This window comes from Drosophila obscura, unplaced genomic scaffold (assembly GCF_018151105.1).
Source record: "Drosophila obscura isolate BZ-5 IFL unplaced genomic scaffold, ASM1815110v1 contig_17, whole genome shotgun sequence".
In the NCBI taxonomy this organism is placed as follows: Eukaryota; Metazoa; Arthropoda; class Insecta; order Diptera; family Drosophilidae; genus Drosophila; species Drosophila obscura.
In genome coordinates this window covers 2,292,834-2,314,318 of record NW_024542757.1, presented here as the reverse complement: position 1 = coordinate 2,314,318, position 21,485 = coordinate 2,292,834, and the positions used below count along the sequence as shown (strand labels likewise).

Below are 21,485 nucleotides of genomic sequence, written 5' to 3'. Positions count from 1 at the left end.
TGCCTACACTAATCAACAAAGTGCTGGGAGTTTCGGAGGCAGAGCTCTCTGCATTCAAAGTGCTCTTCAAATGTGCATCAATGAGAAGAGACTCTTAAAGTTGTCTGCAAATTCCTCGCCCTAAAAGGGAGTTAAGGGGTAGAAAGTTCATTCTACATAAAGAGCTAAAACATTTAGCATATGTCAATGTCCCAGCGCTTTGATAAGAAATTATTGGAGGTGCACTCCCTTTATTGGAGTTGCCCACCCAAGAAATTTACTTCGATTCATGGCCCTTACCACAGATAAACTACTCAACTGAATGCAAGAGCAATATTTTCCCCATTTCGAATGCCATATACTATCGCAATTGCGATGTCTAGTGTGGATTGTTAATCATGCATTTAAAATTCAGCAGCACGATCGACAATAACAACAGCAGCGAGAATCAGCTAACAGCTACAGCCAACAAAGAGGCCCAAGAATGCAACGGCAATTGTCTGGTCTTGGCCAAGGCAAAAACTTATTAATACCTTATTAGACAAGGGTCGTCGTTACAGCGACAGAAGACAGCGACGGACCACAAGACAGACAGCGAGACAGCAAGACACTGAGACAGCGGACCAACAGAATCCGTCTCTATGGAATATCAATGAGAATGAAACCGACTTCTGTGGCATTTCCGTTGTAAGTACTACGTTGATCGGCGGGTCCCATGGTGCCATGGTGCCACCATGGGCGACAAAGCAACGGTGATCAACCGATCAATTCTCGGTTCGGTTTTTGGCCTCACGTCACAGGAAATGCAATCATAAATCGCCCATGATGACGATGACGATGGCCATGGCGGCCATGGCCGTGCAGAGTTTATGTTTATGCCTGGGCAATTAGCCTGGTCAAGAACTGGGATGACCAGGAAACGATTCTGTTCCCCCTTAGCCCCTGTTCCCTCTCTCTCATGCTCATCCCCGGTTGGCCGAAACACTTGTCAGATTGCATGTTTAATTCTAATAATATAATCTTTCCCCCAGTTGATTTTGTGGTGCTGGCAGAAATATTTGCGTGCCTGGGCATTGTCTAAACGGTTCGGGCCCTCTCCGGGCCATACCATCTGGAGCACTGGCTTCGCGGGGTGTCTGCATTACAACATCATTAGAATTTGATTTGCATTTCCTTGGGAGGCGGCTGATGCTTGGACTTGGGCTTGGGCCTGCTGCCAACATGCCATTAAAGCCCATTTAGCTGTCGTGTGGCAATTATTGATCAACAAGGTGCCACAATCGGCCATGGTCAGTGGAGGGAGGCCCTGCCATCATGACAAAGACTTTTGCATCTTCTTTGCACCCCCTGATACTCGCTATGGTTGGTATTTGTAGGGTATATTGGGTTTGTGCAGATTTACCTACAGGTTGCAGTATAACTCACGCGTTAAACTCTTACGAATCTTGACAGAGGGTATTCTTTAGTTTATAATTCTGGCGATTATTCGTGTTCTGGTTAGGTTGGTCAGGCATTTGCATAAAGTTGTTTAACCGTTGTGCCAGCTAAAAGCAATTTTATGCCTTGACTCTGTATGCCCCCGCCCCATCTGGGGGCCCCGTCCTTGCTGCACCCCTGGACCGCACTTAACACGCTTCATTTGGCCGGGGACGGCACTCGACTGGCTGTGTCGACTGTTGCTTTCGACGTGAGTCCATCCGTCCAGTCCCCGTCCGTCTACACATCCATCTGTCCAGTGCCGCAAGCGTTTAAATATTTATGTCTTGTGTACTTAAGTTAATCACATCCAAATGATGAGCTTCAACTACTGTGCTACCGCTGGAATCTTTTTCCTCCTCCAGTGGATGATTTCTCTTCATCTTGCAGTCCGTCCGCCTCTTCGTCTTTGGGGTGAACATTCTAATGATTTGCATGGCTCAGCAAAAGGGGGAAAGAGAGCTGAAAACCACACTAGGAAGTGGAGAGGCTTCGGCTACAGGTGTCATTGGTTTGCATCTCTTTATTGAGTCGTTAAAATTCCTTTGTTGCCCCTCCCTCCTTTTCCTCGCTTGCGTATTCGATTGGGGGGATATTTTAATTGTTTAAGTACCGCAAAAAGCAGAACAGAACACAAAAATTCCCTCACATTAAAGGCGAGAATTCAACAAATTACCCAAAAATGGCCACACACACGAAATGCACAAAGTGCACAAAATGTTTCCCTAACAAGGTGACACAGAGGCATAGAGGCAGAGTCGCTCCATGTGCAAGAGGGAGAGGAGAGAAAGCACAGCAAAAGTTCCCATAAACATGTCTCGCTCTTTCGAATGCGGTGCCGCCAGAGCATTTCATTAATTTATGTTTATTGTTGGAGTACACAAAAAAATTTGCAATTGGCTTTGCTGACTATTTTTGGACCTGGACATGGATGTTGGCTGGGACATGGAGTTGGGCCTGGGACAGATTAGGCTCTGCCAATTTGGTGTGAAGTTTTGCATTTGGCCGACGACTAACGGCAGCTGGCAGAGCATCAATCAATGGGAATGGCACAGAAGGAGAGACAGAGCGGGATAGAGTGGGAGTGGGAGCGCGACAGTGAGTGGGAGAACAGGAATTTGGTGTGAGGAAGAGCAATCAGAATGAGAGGTGCTCTCACACCATGCTCTTTTCGCCGACACTTTTTTTAACTATCGGTACACTTCGATTTTCGACTGTGTTAAACGGATTCTTGCACTCGTTTGGTGTTAAGTCCGTCGGTGAATAACATATCGTGCAGTAAGCAGCTGCTTTAGCTGCCGACAGCTGACCTTGCAATAAGGAAGTGGCATTCGTCAATGTCGAAAGCACATAGAGCAGCGGCTCTCTTCGTTCCTGTGAATTCTTCTAGTTTTCCTTCTTCTCCTCCTCCTTTTATTTATGCTGAGCAATTAGTCTGGTCTGGGCAGGAACGTAACCTAACTTTTGTGCACCCGCTCTGCTGTGCTCTGCTCGGCGCGGCTCCTTCTCCTTCAGCTTCCTTCTAATGAGCACTGCACCTCTCACAAAGCCTCTCTTTAATTTATTTATTTTTAATACGCTGCCGTGCACTCCTCTCCCCCGACCGTCCAGCAGCCGTTTTACAACTCAATAAATTGGCAAAAAGCTCTCCTCCTCCTATCGCCTATCTTTTCGTTCCAATCATATGTTTCCAGTATGTGTGTGTGTGTGTGTGTGTGTGTTGGTGTGCGCGCAATTATTGTTCTAACGGCATTTCAAAGCAATTTAGTGCCGCCTTTTTGGGTGGGCAGTGCAGTCCATTGACCGCGGTCCGAGGCCACAGCCGCAGCAGTCACTGCATTGTCTGGCCTCTGCCTCCCTGCCACCACCTCTTCCCCCGACGCCGACTACAATTTGAGTCTCGCGAAGCCTGCGTGCGCCGTCAGCTTTAGGAGGGGGGAAAGAGAGCCGAGCCTCTAACCCCGACTGCGACGATGGCTTTGCCCAAGGTATATTTGTTAAAGGGTTCGTCCAACTCAGAGTGCACTCTCTTATTAGCAGCCTGAACAGTTTTAATGGAGCAGCTATGCTCAAAGAGTCTCACCTACATTACACCTTGGCTCTGACTCTGGCTCTGACTGTGACGATGGCTCCATGTCTGCAGCAGTCTCTGCGACTGCGACTGCCTCGTGACTATGGCAATAGGCCGCCGCACACAAAAAATCATCAACATAAATTCTCTTTTAGTGCGTTGGGGTGGTCGGGGGCCTGAAGGGTGCTCGAGGAGAGCGCACGAGGGGGGGTATATGTACTGGGGACTGTGTGGAATGGGTGTTGAAACTCGTAAAGAGAAGCGCCGTTTTTGGCCATAAAATTGACAGCTTATGGCTAGGAAATTGAAAAAAGTACAAGAGCACCAACAACAGCCAAACGAAACAGCACAAAAGCCAAGCAAATTCCATAGACAGCCAAACCGATTCATAATCATCGATAAATTGGATGGCATCATGAAATATATCAGATCGGATCGCGTCGTTAGATATAAATTAGTTGGGGATTTCGAGTAATCAAAGTAAATAAAAGGGGATGGCAAACAGATTTTTATGGACATTTAGGGGTTATTAAATATTGACGTGAATTTAAACCAAAAGACTATTGAACGGGATAATTTAAAATAATTTCCTGGAGTTTGTGCCAAATGTAATCTAGATTGCTTTCTTTCGTGTTCCATTTAATGTGCATTAGAATAGTTTTTTTTTTTTGATAATATTCCTTTTTCATATCCAATTAAATTATGTAAATATTTCAGCTATGATTATCTCATCTCTCCACGAACAAAATTAAGCTAGTTTTCCCAATAGGTATTTTATTTACTTTTCATGGACAATTATTGCATTTAAAACGATTTATGTATGTGGTGCCCGAATACCCATTTGTGTTCATAATTATTCTGTGTTTTGTTGACTTTTTTCAGGCCACTTAACAGACTTGGGCTAATTTGTTGAGCGCTTGGCCAGCGAAATTTTAATGAATTTCTTTATTCTTTGTTCTCCATTTGGAATATGCAAGCCATGAGAACACAAGAAGTAAAGCCAGCAGCGGCGTTAAATGTTTTCACTGGCTGGGCTGTTGGCAGTGGGAGCCGAGTACCGTTGGCTTGTTGTGCGTTATGGTTTGTTGATTTGCCGGCGACAACTTCCGACGCACTGCAGCCACATCTACAAAAAACAACAACGACAACCAGAGCGGGCAACACTGGACGCTCCAGTGCGGGTGGAGCCCCCTGACGATTGGCTCGTACCACTGTTCTGGTTCTGCTTGTGGTTGTGGTCTCTTTGGGGAAACGCAAAAAAAAAAAAAAAACGGCAGCCAAAGCAGCAGAAGAACACCACGAAAAAGAATCAGAGGTAGAACAAAACAAAGTTGAGAGCTGAAAAGTGTATTTAATTTGGCAGTTAATTAAATTTTCTATAGTTTGGGACCCCCTTAACAGACGCAAAAAAAAAACACCAGACCCGACCAGACCCTCTGCTTTGCTAATAACTTTGATTGGTTGCGCCCCACCAAAATGTAGGGGGTCAAGTTACAGAAAAAAAGGAGAGACAACAGAAGGAATAGGCTGTTAGATACCCAGGTTGGGCTTGGGCTTGGGCCATTGGGGTTACATGATGGAAATTACTGATGTCTAGTACGATTCTCTATAATATGGAGTACGCCCAACAGCAAGGGATCTGTGGAAGGTTACTGATTGCTTATCAATAATTATTTCCCGTCCTAAACATTTGCATACTCTCTTTTAGGGTATACACAAAACACCTACAAAAGAAAAAAGAAGGAGCAGCGATGACAACCACCTGCTAATGACCCAAATTGGTGACTGCAGCAAAAGACTGGAAAACATAATGGGTAACACCTGCTGTTTGCATAATTTTATTGCCTGCTTCCCCGACATCTCCGTCCGCTATCCCAGCCCCTCGCCTGGTTATGCTCATTTTCATTAATTGGAATTTCTTTGGTCCGCACCCGACTCCCGGGGCTTGTGGCAGCCGCAACCTGAAATGGAATTGGAATTGTAGTTTTGGTTGGGGCTGGGGTTGGCGCTGGCTTCTTGTCTTTTGTCGCGCTTGAATTGGCACCCGTAAACAACGACAGAAACTACAACAACAACAACAACAAAAGAAAACAACGACCCTCCACAGATCCAAAGAGAAACAATGAACAAATGAATTAATAAAGTTATGAAATCACCCAAAATGGCTAAGAAAAAGGTTCACAATTGATTTTGTGGCAAAGTGTACAGGTGAGAGGGTAGGGGGAGGGGCCATGGGGATAGGTTAGAAGGTGGGGGCCACTGTCTTATGTTCGAGCTGTATTTCTGGGTGTGGAGTGTGGAGTGTTGAGTGGGGGCCAAACAGTAGTCGGAAAACAATTCAATTGTATCGATGAAGTAATTACAATTTGTGGATATAATTGAGGTTAACGATTCCAGAGAGAGATAAAGACAGGGGGGGGGGGGCGTGTGTGGGAGGGGCAGATTAAAGATAAATATATGTTTGTCATAGTTTTAGTGGGTCATGCAACAATCAATAGATCTCACTCATGTGGTAAGTGTTTCTTTGCTATCTGATTTCCTTTAACCTGATTTACGTACCCCAAAAACTTATTCTTCTTCTGCAGGCTACGAATTCCCATGCCCCATGGATCCATGCCAAGTGTTGACGTTCTCTAGTCAAATTTTCTAGAGGTATCCCAGAACCATTTCAGTCAATTCTTTTGGGGACAATGGGTTAATCAATACACAATACGTATAAATGTGTCAGCACACAAAACACTCGAATCCCATCAGAATCAATGCTATTGGTAGTGCCACATTTGGCCAAAACTTTGGGTTAATTGTTGCACTTGCACTTAATGAAGCTATCAATCTGGCTAAAAGTATTTCAATTTATTTCACTGCAGCTCAACCAACAACAACAGTCCCACAGCCACATCGGGTGGCACCACATAATGAGGAAGAGTGAAAATTTGACTCAATTTGGGAAAACACTTGAAACTGTTTATTTATTTATTTGCTTATTTATCAACACGCCATGGCAACCACAGGCAACCCACACCCACACCCACACCCACTAGCTGAAAAAGAAGTAAGGGAACTATTGATAGTCGTGGTAGATACCCTCTACTAAGTAGACCGCGTAGCGCCAATTATAATCAGTAAAGCAGAGAGGATGGTACCACTCTTAGGGGTTTCTTATCAGCTGGAAAACCTTGAATAAACCAAACATATTTGAGAGTAATTTCAGTTTTCTTATCTATGCAACATACCCATCCAATCAACGATTACAGGGTACAACAAGAGCTACAACAAATACAACAGCCCACGGAAGTGCTTCGATTGTGTGTGTGAGTGTTTGCTACCGCCACAGCTGTTCAGCCGGTATAACAGTATAACAGCTGAGCGGCGTGCATACACATATAACAGCCACTGAAAAAAGGTAAACAAACCGGCTGGTCCCCCAAAACAGTGTTGCTGTTGTTGTTTGCCGCTTTACTTCCGTTAAATGGGGAGCGAGCACTAAAGGCGCTCTCTTGCGGCAGCAGCTAAGAGAGGCTCAGAACGGGCCAAGTCATCTGGTGGGAGGGAGGGACTGGCGTGGACTGGAGGGGGTCAGGCTTACAACCATTTGGTTTGTCCGTAACACTAAGGCTGCTACGTAATTGCCTTCATTTATTTGAATGTTGGCCACAAATGAATTCCTGTCATGGCAATGGCCTTCTTCCTGTCCAGGCAGGCCCTGTTCCTGCCTAACTTTATTCCGTCCTGACTGTGCTTGTGCCCCGTTCTTTTGTTAGTCCAGCCATTCCAATCCCTTGGCTTCTTCCCCATCCCCATCCATCTACTACTCTTTTCTACTACTATTTGCACAGCAATGCCAAAGTACGACCAGTTGGCAGAAGCCGAAGCCGAAGCCACAGCCGAGGCCGAAACCAGTTCGTCGCTTGCTCTTCCTCTTGTTCGGCAGCCAGCCAGCCAGCCCCATCATCATCATCGCCGTCATCGGCGTTGGGTCTGCTCCATGGGCTGCTTCGCCAGTGTCTAGCATGCATTCAGTTGAGCTTTGCCAGCCAAGCCGATAACGACGACGACGTGCGCCCCCGTCCGAACTGTTACCAGAGTTGTAGTGTCCGTCAGAAGTGGTTCGTGTCCGCGGTAGTACGGAAAGCAAAAGAAGCAACAGCCACAGAAGCCACAACCGCCGCAAGCCGCAGCCAAAACAAAAAATCAAGAAAACACGTTTTTAACTCCCGCACATTGAAAAACGGTAATTTGACAAAAACCACTAACAACAACAACAACAAAAACAAAAATAGAGACTACAAAAACAAGCCAAGAAGGCCAAGAAAAACTTTAAGAACACCCAGAAAAAAACTTGTATAAAATATCTCTTAAAATGAATTATATTAAGGGCGAAGCAGCCATGCCTTCTTTTGAGTAAAATATTCGAAATTAAAGCTGGAAGGAACATGGTTAAAATATGTACAGGAAAAGTGCTTGAGTGCTTGAGATAGCGTCTTGTCTGTGTGGTTGGTTGGGGGCTCTGGCTCTGCCTTCTAAACAGCCTTGAAAGCTGTCGCACAGCCTCTGTTGCCGCCAGTGATGCTGCCCCTGCCCCTGCCACTGGCTGCACTGTCAACCGAATAGTTGCTGCTGCCACAACAAAAGGAAAACAGAAGCGGCAGCTGACTTTATGACGTCGCCAGGTTTTGGCGTGTTAACCTGGCCAAGAGCAACAGCAACATCAGCAGCAGCAGCAGCAGCTAGACTTGAAAGCTTGTGGTATCTATCTGTTGCAACTGCAACTTAAGCGCTTCCATACACAAACACACACACACTCACACACACGGAGAGAGAGAGAGAGCTATGCACACACACACACACACACTTACATACGCTCATGTGAAATGAAATTCGCTTTTGTTTTATGATTTTCATAAATTCTTCAACGGCTAAACAAAAAAAAAAGTTTATATTAAAAAGAAGAAAACAAAAAGAAAAATAGCTAAAAGCGCGCAAAAAAAACCCTATTCATGCATGTGTGTGTGTGTGAGTGGAAAAACCGGTTGCAGTTAGTCTTTCTCTGTGTGTGTGTATGGAAGTGTGTGCTAGTGTGTTTGGCTTGGAACAGGGCGAAAATAAATAAAAGCGATTAACTTGAGACAGTTTTAGTAGTAGCCACTGTCCTTCCCTCTTCCTCGACACAGACCCTTGTCTAAGCCCTGAATTCCCGGCCCAAAAGCCAGAAGCAGCAGCAAAAGATGGGGGCTAAAATAGAGTAAGAGCGATAGCCAGTGGGCGAGGGAAATGGGAAATTCGCAGACATTTGTTTGCCGGCAAATGTTTGCCATGTTTCCGCTTCTACTTCTGCATACCATACGAAGAGCATTTCCCAAATAAACAAGTCCCCAAAAAGTTTCAGATTTTCATATTTGAGTTTTCATGCTACCCTTAAAAATAGGAGGGTACTATCATATTGTCCAGAATTTGGAAAAAACAAGCATGTTTTATACTAGAAAGTGTACATACATATGTAATGGCTAATGATCAGCATCTACACAGACACCTAATGTTTCATAGAACTATTTTGGCACGCGTAGCTGCCAAGATCGGGGCTTAATACATATTATGTACTTGCAGTAGGATCAATTAGGCAAAATTACTATCAAGACTACCTACATACATATGTATGTACATATATCATATATAAATATGTATATTTAGCTTCCATAAGAAAAATGTATCTGGAAGGGTATTAAGCTAAAGCTTCGACCAACAAACAAGCGTTCCTTTCATTATTGTTTCTATTTGTCTTGTTTATTTTTTCACTTTCTATAAATTACTTTAGTTACATTATTTCTATTATTTCTTCTTACATTTATTTGTCTTGTTTATTTAATTAATATTTATAATTTTTTTCTATTTCTTTACAGCATTTTTTGCCCATAACTTGTTGAAAAAATAGAAAGCAAAAAGTTCATAAATCAAGAATTTCACAATATGCAAAAATTTTAATTCATATAATTTTCACATCAATTTCTTGTTTGTGTTTCATAATTTAATGTGAAAAAATAGTGGAAAAGGCATATAAATATTGATGTGTTTTGGTTTGAGTAGTGTCTCTTTTACTTTTGAAGTTTGTTTCGTTTTTGTGTTAATTTTTGTGCATTTTTAATGAATTAATTACAATTTATGAGAAGCAACAATTTCCAAAAAGAGTTTCCTGACCAATGAACGGGAGGGAGTAGATAAAAAGCATTTAATTTATATAAAATCTAAAAGGTAAGATAAGGCTACTCAAAATAGAAATTTCTTATGAAAATAATGAATAAAATAGTACATTTTAAAAACATAAAAAAATCTATAAAATATTAGAAAATGTTCTTACAACTTTTTTAAAATGAAGCACTCACGATGTATTTTCATAATAGGAAAATAATCTCTAATGAAATACTATTAAGTTCTTTTGTCCACATAAATCGATTTCAAAGCAGTGGAAATGGCTTCAAATACTTAATTACTAATTTCGTATCCCACTTTGTCTGTTATGTGAGACGTTCTCCCCTTAGAAAATTGTCCCATGCCGCATTCCCTTATCCGTCTCTGCTTTATTATTGAATTCCTCATTTACAAATTAACATATTGATAGGCATTCAGTACACTTATTTGTCCCTTGACAGCCGCCAGCCATAAAATTTCTCAAATTTCCATTTGCAATTAATTTGAATTGTTTTGCATTTCATTTTGAGGCCCCATTCCACCTTTCATTGGCTTACATTCTGTTGTGCTCAATGGTATCTAATCAGCATCTTTCAATTACATACATATATGCTCAGCTATGTTTACACTCTGCAACACCCACTGCCGCACAGTCTCCATAGTTATCTTGTAAATGTAATAAATATTACCCATACGCCAAGTGATCTCTTTTAGTGCTGCTGAAGGAGTGTGTGGGGCAGCGAATCAATTTAAGTTTCTGCCATTTTACGACCCATTAAATGTAGCTGGTTTTAACTGTTTTTTTTTTAAGCATTCGACCCGGTACATCTCTCTGCCGCTTACTCGTATAAAAATAAATGTCAACAATCGTGTGGCAGCATTTGCATAAACTGCGGCAAGTGGCGCCTCTTCTCGCCGATATGGGGTTTTTCCATTTCATGTTTCGATTATTCAAAAAGCCAATTGGACAGCGATTTTTTTTCTTGTATGCATTTGGGAAATATGCAAATGGGGACACAACGAAAATACAATTTTTGTTTGAGCATTTTATCTGTTTTTGTCGCATTTTGTGGCAATTAAATGACAGCGAATTAATCATAAAAAAGGCGTTAAATTTTATCCACCATATTTATTCGGCAGCTGTCGATACAATATACAATTTGTAAATTGCGTGCCATCCGTGTAGTATCAGTTGTTGTGGCCAACACTTTCGTCGAGGTATTTCGATTGCTCAGCCCGAATCGCCTTTAAAAATATTTAATTTCCGGCTTTAACTACCAAAAAGTCCGCATAGTATTCACACATTAATTTAGATGGATTGAATGGAACTCTTGACTGACAGAATGCATGCATGAACTGACCCTCACATACTCGAACAAATGATGCAGCACGTGGGCGCAGGGCGGGCGCCCACACGTATTTATTGCGGCTAAAAACAAAATCAACTTTTGATTTATGCAAATTGAAAACGTTTCGCACAGCAGCAACAGCAACAGCAACGGAACAACAGTAATAATCGAGTATACAGATTAAAATGCAGTTTTTGATTGCCAGCTGACGGTGAGGAGAGAGGCTTATAAATAAACTATTTATATAACAATTTAAAATTAATTTGGAAAGGTAAATCTGTTGAAGAAATATTTGCCCCGCTTGGCAAGCATTTCCCGATGCAGTTAGCACCATTCAAATAAAAAACGAATACTTTGACATAATCCTGCTGTAATCCCCAATGGAGATAGACACCTTCCTACTCTACCATGGAAACGCTAGGACTTTAGGGAGACCAAAAATATTTTCCATTTGAATGCAGAAACCAAAATAAAAATAAAACCAATTAAAGTCCACTAATCCACTACCGAGGGCTTCCTTGATAAAGGGATGTCACGGTTCCCATTTTATGCAGCTAATTAATTTGGCATTAATTGTAAAGCAATTTGTCCGTTTATCCCATACTGCGTTGCGCCAATAAATCAACAGAGAAAACTGTATTTTTTGGGAAAATATACCAAATGCCATGCATAAATCATACGAATATTTGTGCTCTGTGGGTCTTCACTTAATTAACTTTTGTAACAATAAAACCAACAAAAAACGAAAAAATAAATAAATTGCGTAGATCACGTAGAAAAATTTAAGTATTTCCAGCCATATCGAGTGTTAAATTGAAGATAATTTTTAATTATGGCCACAATCGCGGACCAAACGCGCACTTTAAATTGCCTTTTAAAATTCAATTTACATTTTGGTTTCGCTTTTTTTTTTTGTTATTATTATTTATTTTTGTTGCTTCGTTAAGGGTTTACACTGGGTTGGGTTTTGGGTTGGGGTTCGGATCGGATTCGGGTCCAAGCTGCGGCTTGTACACATCATTAACTCAGTGCGAGGGTGCTGCGAGGAATTTATGTACTTTAATGCTTTAATAAGGAAATGAAGGCGCTGATTTTCTTAGAAAACTTTTCGTTTGCGTTCCGAAAATGTTGAGAAAATTTGTAGTTATAATTTAGCATTTGATGAGGAATATTTTGGGTGTTTTGCCGCAAGCAAAAACTTTGCCTTAATTATTTGTTAGGGAGAGTCCTTAATCTAATAAAAAACAATGCTGTGATCAATGGGTTTTTTCACTTGTATTCCTATAAGCGGGGCTTTGATGATTGTCCTTTGGATAAGCAAAAAATAATATAGAAACGCTCTGCAGAACTTCTCTTACCACCCTCGCCAAAAACTGATGGAAACCGGAGTCCGGGGGCTCAGAATGAAAAACAATTACACGCATGTGCGTAAGACTTTGGCAACTTCAGAGCCAACACACACACACACACACACACACGACGAGGCTGCAAAGATCGCTGGAACTGTTGAGCATTCTGAGGTCTCTACCTTTTGGATCGCTCCATCTCTTTCGGTGCCTCTCTGTGCCTCTCCCTCTCTACAGGAAGCTGCGTGGCTTTGGCATTTAAAAACGTATTAATTTTGACGCGCCTGCCCCATGTTGCTCCACGTTGTTGTAGTTGTTGTTTATGGATGTTGCGTGAGCCGACACTGATGATGGTATCTGTATCTGTATCTTTTGCCCCGACCGTGGCCGTTGCTGTTACTGTGGCTCTTTTCGATGCTCTCCCGATGAGAGGAGTGATATAAATGCGAATAAGTTACGTCAATTTTCGATGTGCGTCTGTTCTGGCCTTTGGAACACTTTATCATTTTGTTGTTGTTGTTGTTGTTTTTGTGTGTCTTCCTACTCCTCCATTTTCATCTCCATCTCCTATATATCCACCACTTCGTACTCCGATTCCCCTTCCTGTTGGTTGGGCTCGGGTATTTTTTTTTTTTTTTTTTGTTCTGGCATTTCGGTGCTGCGAAGGTCTACAACCTTGGGCCAAGAGCTTTGCTTGGCTTTCTGGCTGGCTGTCACTTCAACTTTTGTGATATGGATGATTTTTCTTGTCTGCCCCATACCCTTAACGAAGGTATAGAAGAACTTTAGTAAGAAGTTTGCCAGACGGAAGAGGAAATGTGATTTTTGAAATGCACCGAAGCGTTCCATTTCAATTCAAATGTTCGAATTTATCATATGTAAACAGAGTAATTCCGATTCCCTTTCGGTTCAGCTTATTACACATAAAACTCTCTCTTGCAACATCGGAAATATCAGTAAAGAGTATCCATAGCTGCGCGTCCACTCTGTTTGGCTTACTGTCTCACTTTGATTATTGGCTGTAATTACGAGTAGCTATAGCTATAAACTCATTGGTTTCCCTGATGACAAATGATGAGAACCAACAGAAGTTTGCCCCACAGTCCACTGTATTTGTATCTGCCGCAGCATGAGTATCTGTATCTCTCTCTGTGAATGTAAATATTAGCATAAATATTACATATATTCATGCTAATGAGGCATCAAATCACTGACGATTAAGGGCCAGAGAAGCCAATGACCCAAACAGTGAAATGAAATGTCGAATTGATAGAATCTCCAGAAGGCCAACATCCGAAATGGAACCCCGTACCGCGTACTCCAGTGAGTGTTGTGTTGTTGTGTTATTGTGTTGGTTGGTTGCTTGGTATCTGCTGTCTGTTGTCTGGTGTTATAAAACATTTCATTACACGATACAATTGAGTGAACGCCTTGAACTTCCGCTTCAAGAAGTTCAGCGCCAATGAAGTCAGAGTTGGCCAGAAAAGATTGAAGAAACGAAGGAGGAGGAGGAGAAGAAGGAGATGGAGGAATGACAGGCCAAGACTTAGACGTCGACTCGTCCGCGGTACATTTTGTGCTGAGTTGTATCTGTATCTGAATCTGAATCAGTGCCTCTGAAACTATACTTTGCTCTGGCTCTGGCTCTGCTCTGCGCTGCTCGGTGTGTCTCGTAGTTGAAGGCATGTTTCACACTTCAGAGAGCCCTATCGGCGGCCGCAGAAAGCCAAACAAATTGTTAAGTCATAGGCAAAAGACGAGTCTCTCTCTCTCTCTCTCTCCCTCTCTCTGTTTCTGAGACCCCAGAACCCAGGTCGAGTCCAAGTTGGAGTGGCTGCAGCAAAAGGAGGCACAGCAAAAATAAACTTAAGCAGTACAAAAAGGCTTTTAATTTTAATTTTAAATTTGCATATGGCAGAAAGCGCTCGAGCAGAGCCATAGCTCTAGAACTGGAGTCGGAGCAATCAGAATCAGAATCGCAATCGCAGTATGAGTATGAGTAGGTGTCTTGAGGGCTCCGCCAAGAAGTATCTAAGAGATACATATGTATGTATGCAATGGCCAAGCTCAGGGCCCTTTTCTATGTCTGTGTGTGTGTGTGTGTGTGTGTGGGAGGGGAGTGGGGTAAATGCAAGTTAAATTTAATTTATTTCTACAGACATTTGCTGAAGAGGGCCTGAAGTGGAGTTCTTGCTGCTGTTGTTGTTGCTTTTGTTTCTGTGTGAAAAATGGCCAAAAGAGGAGTTCCAGCCCCCAGTCTTCAGTCGACTAGTCTCCCCAGTCTCGCAGTCTCCAGTCTCACTCTCTTCTTAAGTGGGTTCAACTCTAATGACCGCGTGTGAAAATGAAAATGGAAAATCTTCTTACCATGAAGTTGTTGCTGTGGCGGCGGCGTTGGCGGCTTCATCATCATCTGTGGCATGGTCTCGCTCCACTGGCTACCTCCTCCACTCCACTCCACTCCACACCACTGCACTCCTTGCCACGAACTCTTCGACTGCCTCTCTGGCTCTGGCTCTGCCTCTGCCACGGTCAAGGCGCAACGCACTCGAAGGCGGACTCGAATGAGGGGCGCAGAAACATGTGAACTTGTGAAAAATCGAAATTCCAATTCCAACTTGCAACAACGTTGTTGCTGTTTTGCTGTTTTGCTGTGTTGCAGTTTCTGTTCTGTGGGCAACGTTGAGAAATGATTTACGCTTAAATAACATGTTGCATGTGGCAAGTATGTCGTAGTTGTTGTTGGAGATCGTGAAGTTCTTCGTCTTCGTCGTGGAATACAAAAAAAAAACAACTTGAACTTCCTTCAACCATTTGCCTCCCCCCCGTTCGCTCTTTCGAGTGGCCTACGGCAATGATAATGAATTTTCAGCTTTAGCCAGGAAACAGTCAACAAAAGGCAGAGCAATAAGAGAGAGAGAGAGAGAGAGAGAGAGAGAGAGGGAGAGCATACAAAATCCATAAGGGATTCCGAAACCAAATCCGATTCCGATTCGGTGTCTGGGGCCAAAAGTTGTGTCCGGGTATTAGATTCAGGTCATCGTCAATCGGCAATCGATGCCCACAAATTATATTCAATTACATGTTTCCATATCGAGATTTCAGCAAATCAATTACGGCCCACAAATTGGCACAGACACAAACAGAACCCGAAATCCACAGCGAAAGAGCAGAAGCAGAAAGAATAGAATGGAAAAAGGAACAAGTGGAGAAAATATAAAGAAGTTTGAGCACAAATTAAAAGATACAATTACAATTGAAGAGATAAGCAATATAGGCAGACTACAGAGAGAGTCCGCCTAAAGGGCAGAACTCATAGATATATTCTGTAATTATGGAATCAGTGCGCAGACAGCGCAGCGCGTACTATAACTACATATATTACTATGGCAAGTGGAAGCTCACAAAATTTTTATCTTATCCTCTTTTATACTAAAGTCGATTAGGTGTTGTTTTGTCCAAAAGAATAAAATATGAACCGGAGACTAAAACTTGGAATGGGCCAACTCTTAGTCTCAATGCAATCACATAGTCCTGAAACTTTTCCGGCATTTTTTTCATAGCTTACGACAAGTTGTTTCAAATCGAATTGTAACAGATAATTGCCCGCATTTGTAGGCCACAGGAAAATGAAACAAATGGTGGCCAAAGCTTCCAAACTTCAAAAATAGTTTCAGCATTGACCAAAATTTCACTTCAAAAGTTTCCAGCAAATCAACCGCATTCCAATTGGTCTTAAAGTTATGAAATGCAGCGTAGCGTACTGCCAAAATCGGCAATAATAAAGTCATAAAGACAAAGACAAAAACCAATTGGTGACAGTCCACGAAAGGGCTTAAGGGGTAAGCAGGAGGAAAAACCAACAGCTGAATGAAAATGGGTGATGAGTTGGTGGATGAGAGGTGCAGGGATGGAGCATCAACATCATCATCATCAGCAGCAGCAGCATCAGCAGCAACAAAAACAATTCATGAGAGTTGGGAGTTGGGGTAACCATCGAATGACTTGTGCACGAATTTCTGTTGATTTTAATACACTTTGCAGAGGGTACTGTAGGTTCTCCTCCCCAAAAGAAAAAGGTAATTCATTCATGGCAGACTTGTCTGTGGGTCTGTTTTCCTCAACTATAAAATTGGATAAAGATAAATGATATTTCCACACAAAAAAAGAACACCTCAAACTATACGCTTGCATTTAATTTCTTCTATCAAAACAATCGAACTGAAAGAGTATCTCAAACTGCGGCCCCTTAAGCCTGATGTTTTTCTATTGTATTTGTTTTTGGGGTTTTTCTATTGCATTTGGCAAATTTTACATAATTTTCCCCCCTTCGACTGTCTTTTGTGTATGTGTATTGGCAAACAACTCAATTTGAAATTTCTTTAACCATCGAAAATTATTTTGTAATATTACCGGATCACAATTTAAGCCCGAATCGTGTCTGTTTTCGAACAGAGTGCCTTTTGCAGGCTGAGCTAATGTTTAGGAAAACTTAAATTATTTAACTGCTCATTGATGGGATTTTTGCGAACTACGGCAACATATTTTCGCAGCACCCTACAACTCGAAACTTTTAGTCATCGCAGCATATGAAAAATATAACATAGAATAAAATAAAATTGTATGCCATTTTCCAGTCAAAAATTGCAGCTCTTAAAAGGTTTTCTCTCGGGCGAAGTGAATAATTTAATTAGTTACTGCAGCAAAAGTAAATAAAAACAAACAAAAAATATTAAAAATATTTGCCAGTTTTTTGTTGTCGCCCGTAAATCGAGTTTAAATATGTGTGTAAAACCGGACACATGAGCTGCAATTTGGGGCACGCGCCCACAGAGCGACTGCCAAAAGAGGTGGAGCGGGAGGTACACACACTGAGGGAGTGGAGAGTGCAGTGGGATATACTCGTATGTATACTGAAGTGCATATCGATATGTGTGTGAAAAATGGCCAACTGCATTGGCAGCGACACCAACAATTGGCCCAAACAGAGTGACAAATACCTCGATACAGAACCGACAGCAGACAGACGGATTGGACGAGAGATACAGGTAAAGTTATCCATTCCCCACCATGAAGGAGGACGACGAACAGGCTGTGGCAGCAGACAGACCGAGGCGAGGACTGTTGCAACATTGCAGTGCACTGCCACAATCGATGGACAAATGGACATTGCCAGACAGTGCCAGATACTGTGTAGACGCTGCCAGACATATGGGGCTCAAAAATGTCGGCTGGCACATGCCAAAATGGCAACCGCAGCGGAAAAATGCCAAAGCCAACGGAAAAAAAATGGGGTAAAAAGGCAACATTTGAGGAAAAAAATCCAGCGCAGTCAAATGCCAAATGATTTGTCAGCAATTGCTGCAGGGCATAGACGCACAAAGGGCTAGAGGAGAAAGAGTGAAAGATGAAAGGGAGAAGCCAAAAAAAAACTCGTAGAAAAAATGAAAGAAAAGCAAGTGCAGTGCAGTGCCCTTAGGGGAGGGCTTTCCGCGTCAGGCATTGCGGGGATTGGGGCACTGCGGAAGCCGTTGATGATGGAACCCATCAAAGTCGCATGAAAGTTGCTATTGCATTGTGTCTATCGCAGCGGTGAGGAGCGACAATGGTGCAAGGGATATTATGGGGTAATGGTAATAATTTTCAACTAATTTCGATTCAGGGACATAACAAATATTTCTTTGTTTTTACACTTTCTACGAATGGAAGCTCCTCCTTTATATTTTCTTTATTTCATATCCATGTCTACTCATTCATCTCTTTTGCTTTCTGCCACATCTCTCCCTCTCTATCTCTAATTGATCCACTCACCGTCCTAAGATTTGCATAACTTTAATTGATTCCCGTCAATGGAGTGATTGATTTCGAATTTCGTATTGAAATGCGATGCCAGCTGTTGGACAACTCAACCAAAAACCAAAACCAAATCCAAATTCAAATCCACTCTCAGCTGTGTCTCTCAACGATTCGGAGTTATCTAATGGGTTGTTGGATCGTGATTGCAAGACAAATGACATTTGACATGTTGTGCGGATTTTCAATGGGACAACAAATAAAACTTAATTGTTGCTGCGCGCGGTGGCCTCTCCATATGGAAGGAAACTTTATGCTTATCTCGGAAATAAAAGAAATAAGTTGCTCATAAATTTCTGTTGCCGGCCGAGAGACTGCAATTGTTTAATTGTTTGACTGGGGGTCCGGCCTAGACCGGGTCGGTCCGATCCGGTCCGGTCCGGTCCGCCACGGTCCGGGCCTGGCCCATACCGGCTGTGTGGCACTATGGAGCTGTTGGAACTCTGTTTGTTTGAAAGCATTTTTGGTTTTGGTGCTGATAATCGGTTTAAAAGTGACTCAACTTTTTCGGCTGCATGTGGCAATTGTTTGCTGTTCGTTCGGTTGCCCCTGCCCTGCCGTTAGAAATTATTGTCAATTGTGTGGACCATAAGCTGAATTAATTTTCCAGTTTTAATTGCACCATGGAGAAGGAAAAGCCAAACAAAAAGAGAGCTTATGTGGTGGAATTTCCATTTGGGAACTTATGGCGAGGAGGAGGGCCTTATGCAAGCGACCTTAGGGATCTCAGCCAAAGGTTGAAGCACAATCAAGAGGCGAATCAAAAAATCAAATTGCCGCGAGGGTGATGTCAGTCAGTCTGTCTGCCTATCTGTCTGTCTGTCTGTCTGTCAGTCAGCCCCGTCTGTCAGATCGTGATCGATGCCCACAATTTTCATTGGAGTTTTTGTTATTGTTCTTCATGGAATGCGACCGCTGCCGGGGGCTAGAAATCGACTTCAATTTTGGCTAAAACCGAAGCCAAAGCCGGGTCGGTCTGGAGTTCGCAGTCCAGGCCAACTGTCAACGAGCCCAGCTGCAGCCTGAAGATATTATTCATAATTCCTTCTTGGCCCTTTTTTGGCAGTCACTAAGTCGTGCTGTCAGGTTTTCCGATTGCCCAGTTCTCAGTTCGCCAATTTCCCTCCCAATTTCTCAGTTTTCAGTTCTCAGGTCTCAGTTTTCTAATTTCCCCTTTAGTTCTAAGGTCGTGTCTAAATATATTTAATTTGTGTTCCCGCTTAATCTTCAGGTTACTTCCTGGTCAAGTCATTAACATTCTCATCTACCAGAGGACAACATTTATGCTCTGCTGCTTCTAATTTTCCCAAATTAATTACAAATTCGACAGGGCCTTAATTGAATCTAATCTGAGCAAAATCCGACCCAAAACTTTACGCTGTAGAGCCCGAGAGCTCTGCATTTCTCTCTCTCTCTGTCTCTCCCACTCTATCTTGGCCAAAGTTGTCCAAAATGGAAGATATGTAAATATTCAAACACATGCTTCTAAGGAGGACGAAGCTGTGGGCTGGGGGCGTGTTCTGATGCCAGAACTTGTGACAAACTTGGCTAACCGCCATGACGGAGTTGCTACATTCGTTTTGTGATGGTGGGAGGGGGGTAGGAGGGTAGGATGGGGGGCCCTGTTAGTTGGGGTTCGTGTTCGTGTTCCTGCTGGCATGCATGTCGTATACGCAATGTGTCCAAATAAATGTCAACTTAGAATCGTTCCTACCCCTCCTCACTGTATGCCCCTCTGGCTTGTTCTCGTTCCCTCTCCATCCGATATGGCTGCCTGTATTTAATAAAAACCAAATGAAATTAAATATTCTTCAACTGCTGACAAAATGTCAAGTGTAAAAGCAATAAACGAAGAGCACACCAAAAAGATGGAACAAACCCCAGTAAGAGCAAGAATGGAGGGGTAGAAAGAAAAGTAATATAGATGGAGATGCAGATGCAGAGAGTGCTAGAGCTGTAAAGTTGAAACAAAGAAGGAGAGAATAGAGTTGGAGGAGCGTTCCTAATGAATTACACCAAATGCGGGAGAGCGAAACGAATGAAAAATTATTTAAACATGCAAAAAAAAAGACAGCGAAAAACACGTAATATTGATAGAGTTGCGTATTACAGCTATAAGATACCCCGTACTCGGAGTTACATACGTATGTACATATATACTTGAAGTTCAATTTATTGTTAATGCTACATATATGTAGATAGCATTATATCAGGAAAATTGGGGATTGGCATATATGTACATATGTAAGATGAGAAACGTCATTCCCATTTCACCCTACGATTGCAGGGTATGACAAAGCCAAAGAGGAGGGCAAAGCAAAAAAAAATACAAAATTAATTTAGCAAATTTTTAATTGCTCATGTCGTTTGGTAAGGAGAGAAGTGGTGTGCAGAGGAGGAGGGGAGCCGAGCCAACATCAGCCAACGATCGCATCAAGCTTGGCTGAAGCTGCCGGCTATTTGCCTTTGCCTGCCTTTGCGTGTCTCGTCTCGTCTTGTCTTGTCTTGACTTGTCTCATGGCTGGCTCCCTCTCGCTCACGCTTGGAGGTGAAGTTTAAGGTCAAAGAGAGGTGCAGAGAGCGAGAGAGTTATTCGCACTGTCAACATGCCAGGCAACATTTGTTGTCCCCTTTTCTTCATCTTCATCTCCTACTTGGCCCTGCTGCTTCTTCGCGGCTCCGGCCTGCCGCCTTATCGCCTCAAGTTCAAGAGCAGCGCAGTAGCGTCGGACCACAACCAACACCACAGCAAGAGGGAGCAGGATGGGAAACATTTCTTGCGGTTTTTCATATTTCGCAGTGCAGAAAAGAAAAGAGAAGAGAGGAGAGGAGATAACAAAAACTAACTTGTCCGCCAGACCATCAGTCTGTGCATATCGCAGCTTAGCTCCAAAGCTCCAGCTGTCACTGTCTGATGAAATTTTTGTTTCTCTTCTCCCCAGACTCTTTGCTTTTGTAAACTTTTCCATGCGGGTATTATGATTTTTAGCAGGTGTTTGCAATGCCACAGAAGGCAGCAACTCCGACACAGTATTGCTTTTTTTTCTCTGATTACCTTTGGGACCCACATAAATACATACCCTTTATTTACATTTATACATATGTGTGTACATTTGTAGATAGAAAGAGAGACAGAGTCGAAAGACCCTCCATGAACTATCCTTATATTCTTGTTGCTCCCGCTACTATCATCTGCGTGTGTGTGCGTGAGAGCCTGTGTGTTTGTGT

The 21,485-nt window shown here is 42.6% G+C and overlaps 1 protein-coding gene and 1 long non-coding RNA gene across 3 annotated transcripts in view; one reads left to right on the top strand and one right to left on the bottom strand.

Annotated features, from left to right (window-relative positions):
- Positions 1-7,493: 7,493 nt before the first annotated feature.
- The window catches only part of LOC111076557, a 41,907-nt gene continuing 27,915 nt past the window's right edge, over positions 7,494-21,485 (top strand). Inside the window, exons 1-2 of one of the 2 annotated variants that reach the window (XR_005967547.1) lie at positions 7,494-7,757; positions 9,424-9,772. This is a non-coding gene — a long non-coding RNA (uncharacterized LOC111076557). The remainder of the gene's footprint in view (positions 7,758-9,423; positions 9,773-21,485) is intronic. The other variant, XR_005967548.1, reaches the window with a different exon arrangement.
- Positions 9,965-17,774, bottom strand: LOC111076553. The gene is made up of 3 exons (XM_022370385.2): positions 17,405-17,774; positions 14,772-15,074; positions 9,965-11,138 (listed from the first exon to the last, which is right to left on the bottom strand). The coding sequence occupies exons 1-3, from the start codon at positions 17,613-17,615 to the stop codon at positions 11,014-11,016; spliced, it is 639 nt and encodes a 212-aa protein (XP_022226077.2). The 5' UTR covers positions 17,616-17,774; the 3' UTR covers positions 9,965-11,013.

Coding starts and splice junctions, on each gene's coding strand:
- LOC111076553 (XM_022370385.2), bottom strand. CDS start 17,615: ATGTCTGGCAGCGTCTACACAGTATCTGGCACTGTCTGGCAATGTCCA. Junction 15,075..17,404: donor GCTGTCGGTTCTGTATCGAG/GTATTTGTCACT, acceptor CGTTGCCCACAG/AACAGAAACTGCAACACAGC. Junction 11,139..14,771: donor GCCACAGCAACAACTTCATG/GTAAGAAGATTT, acceptor TTTTGTTTTTAG/CCGCAATAAATACGTGTGGG.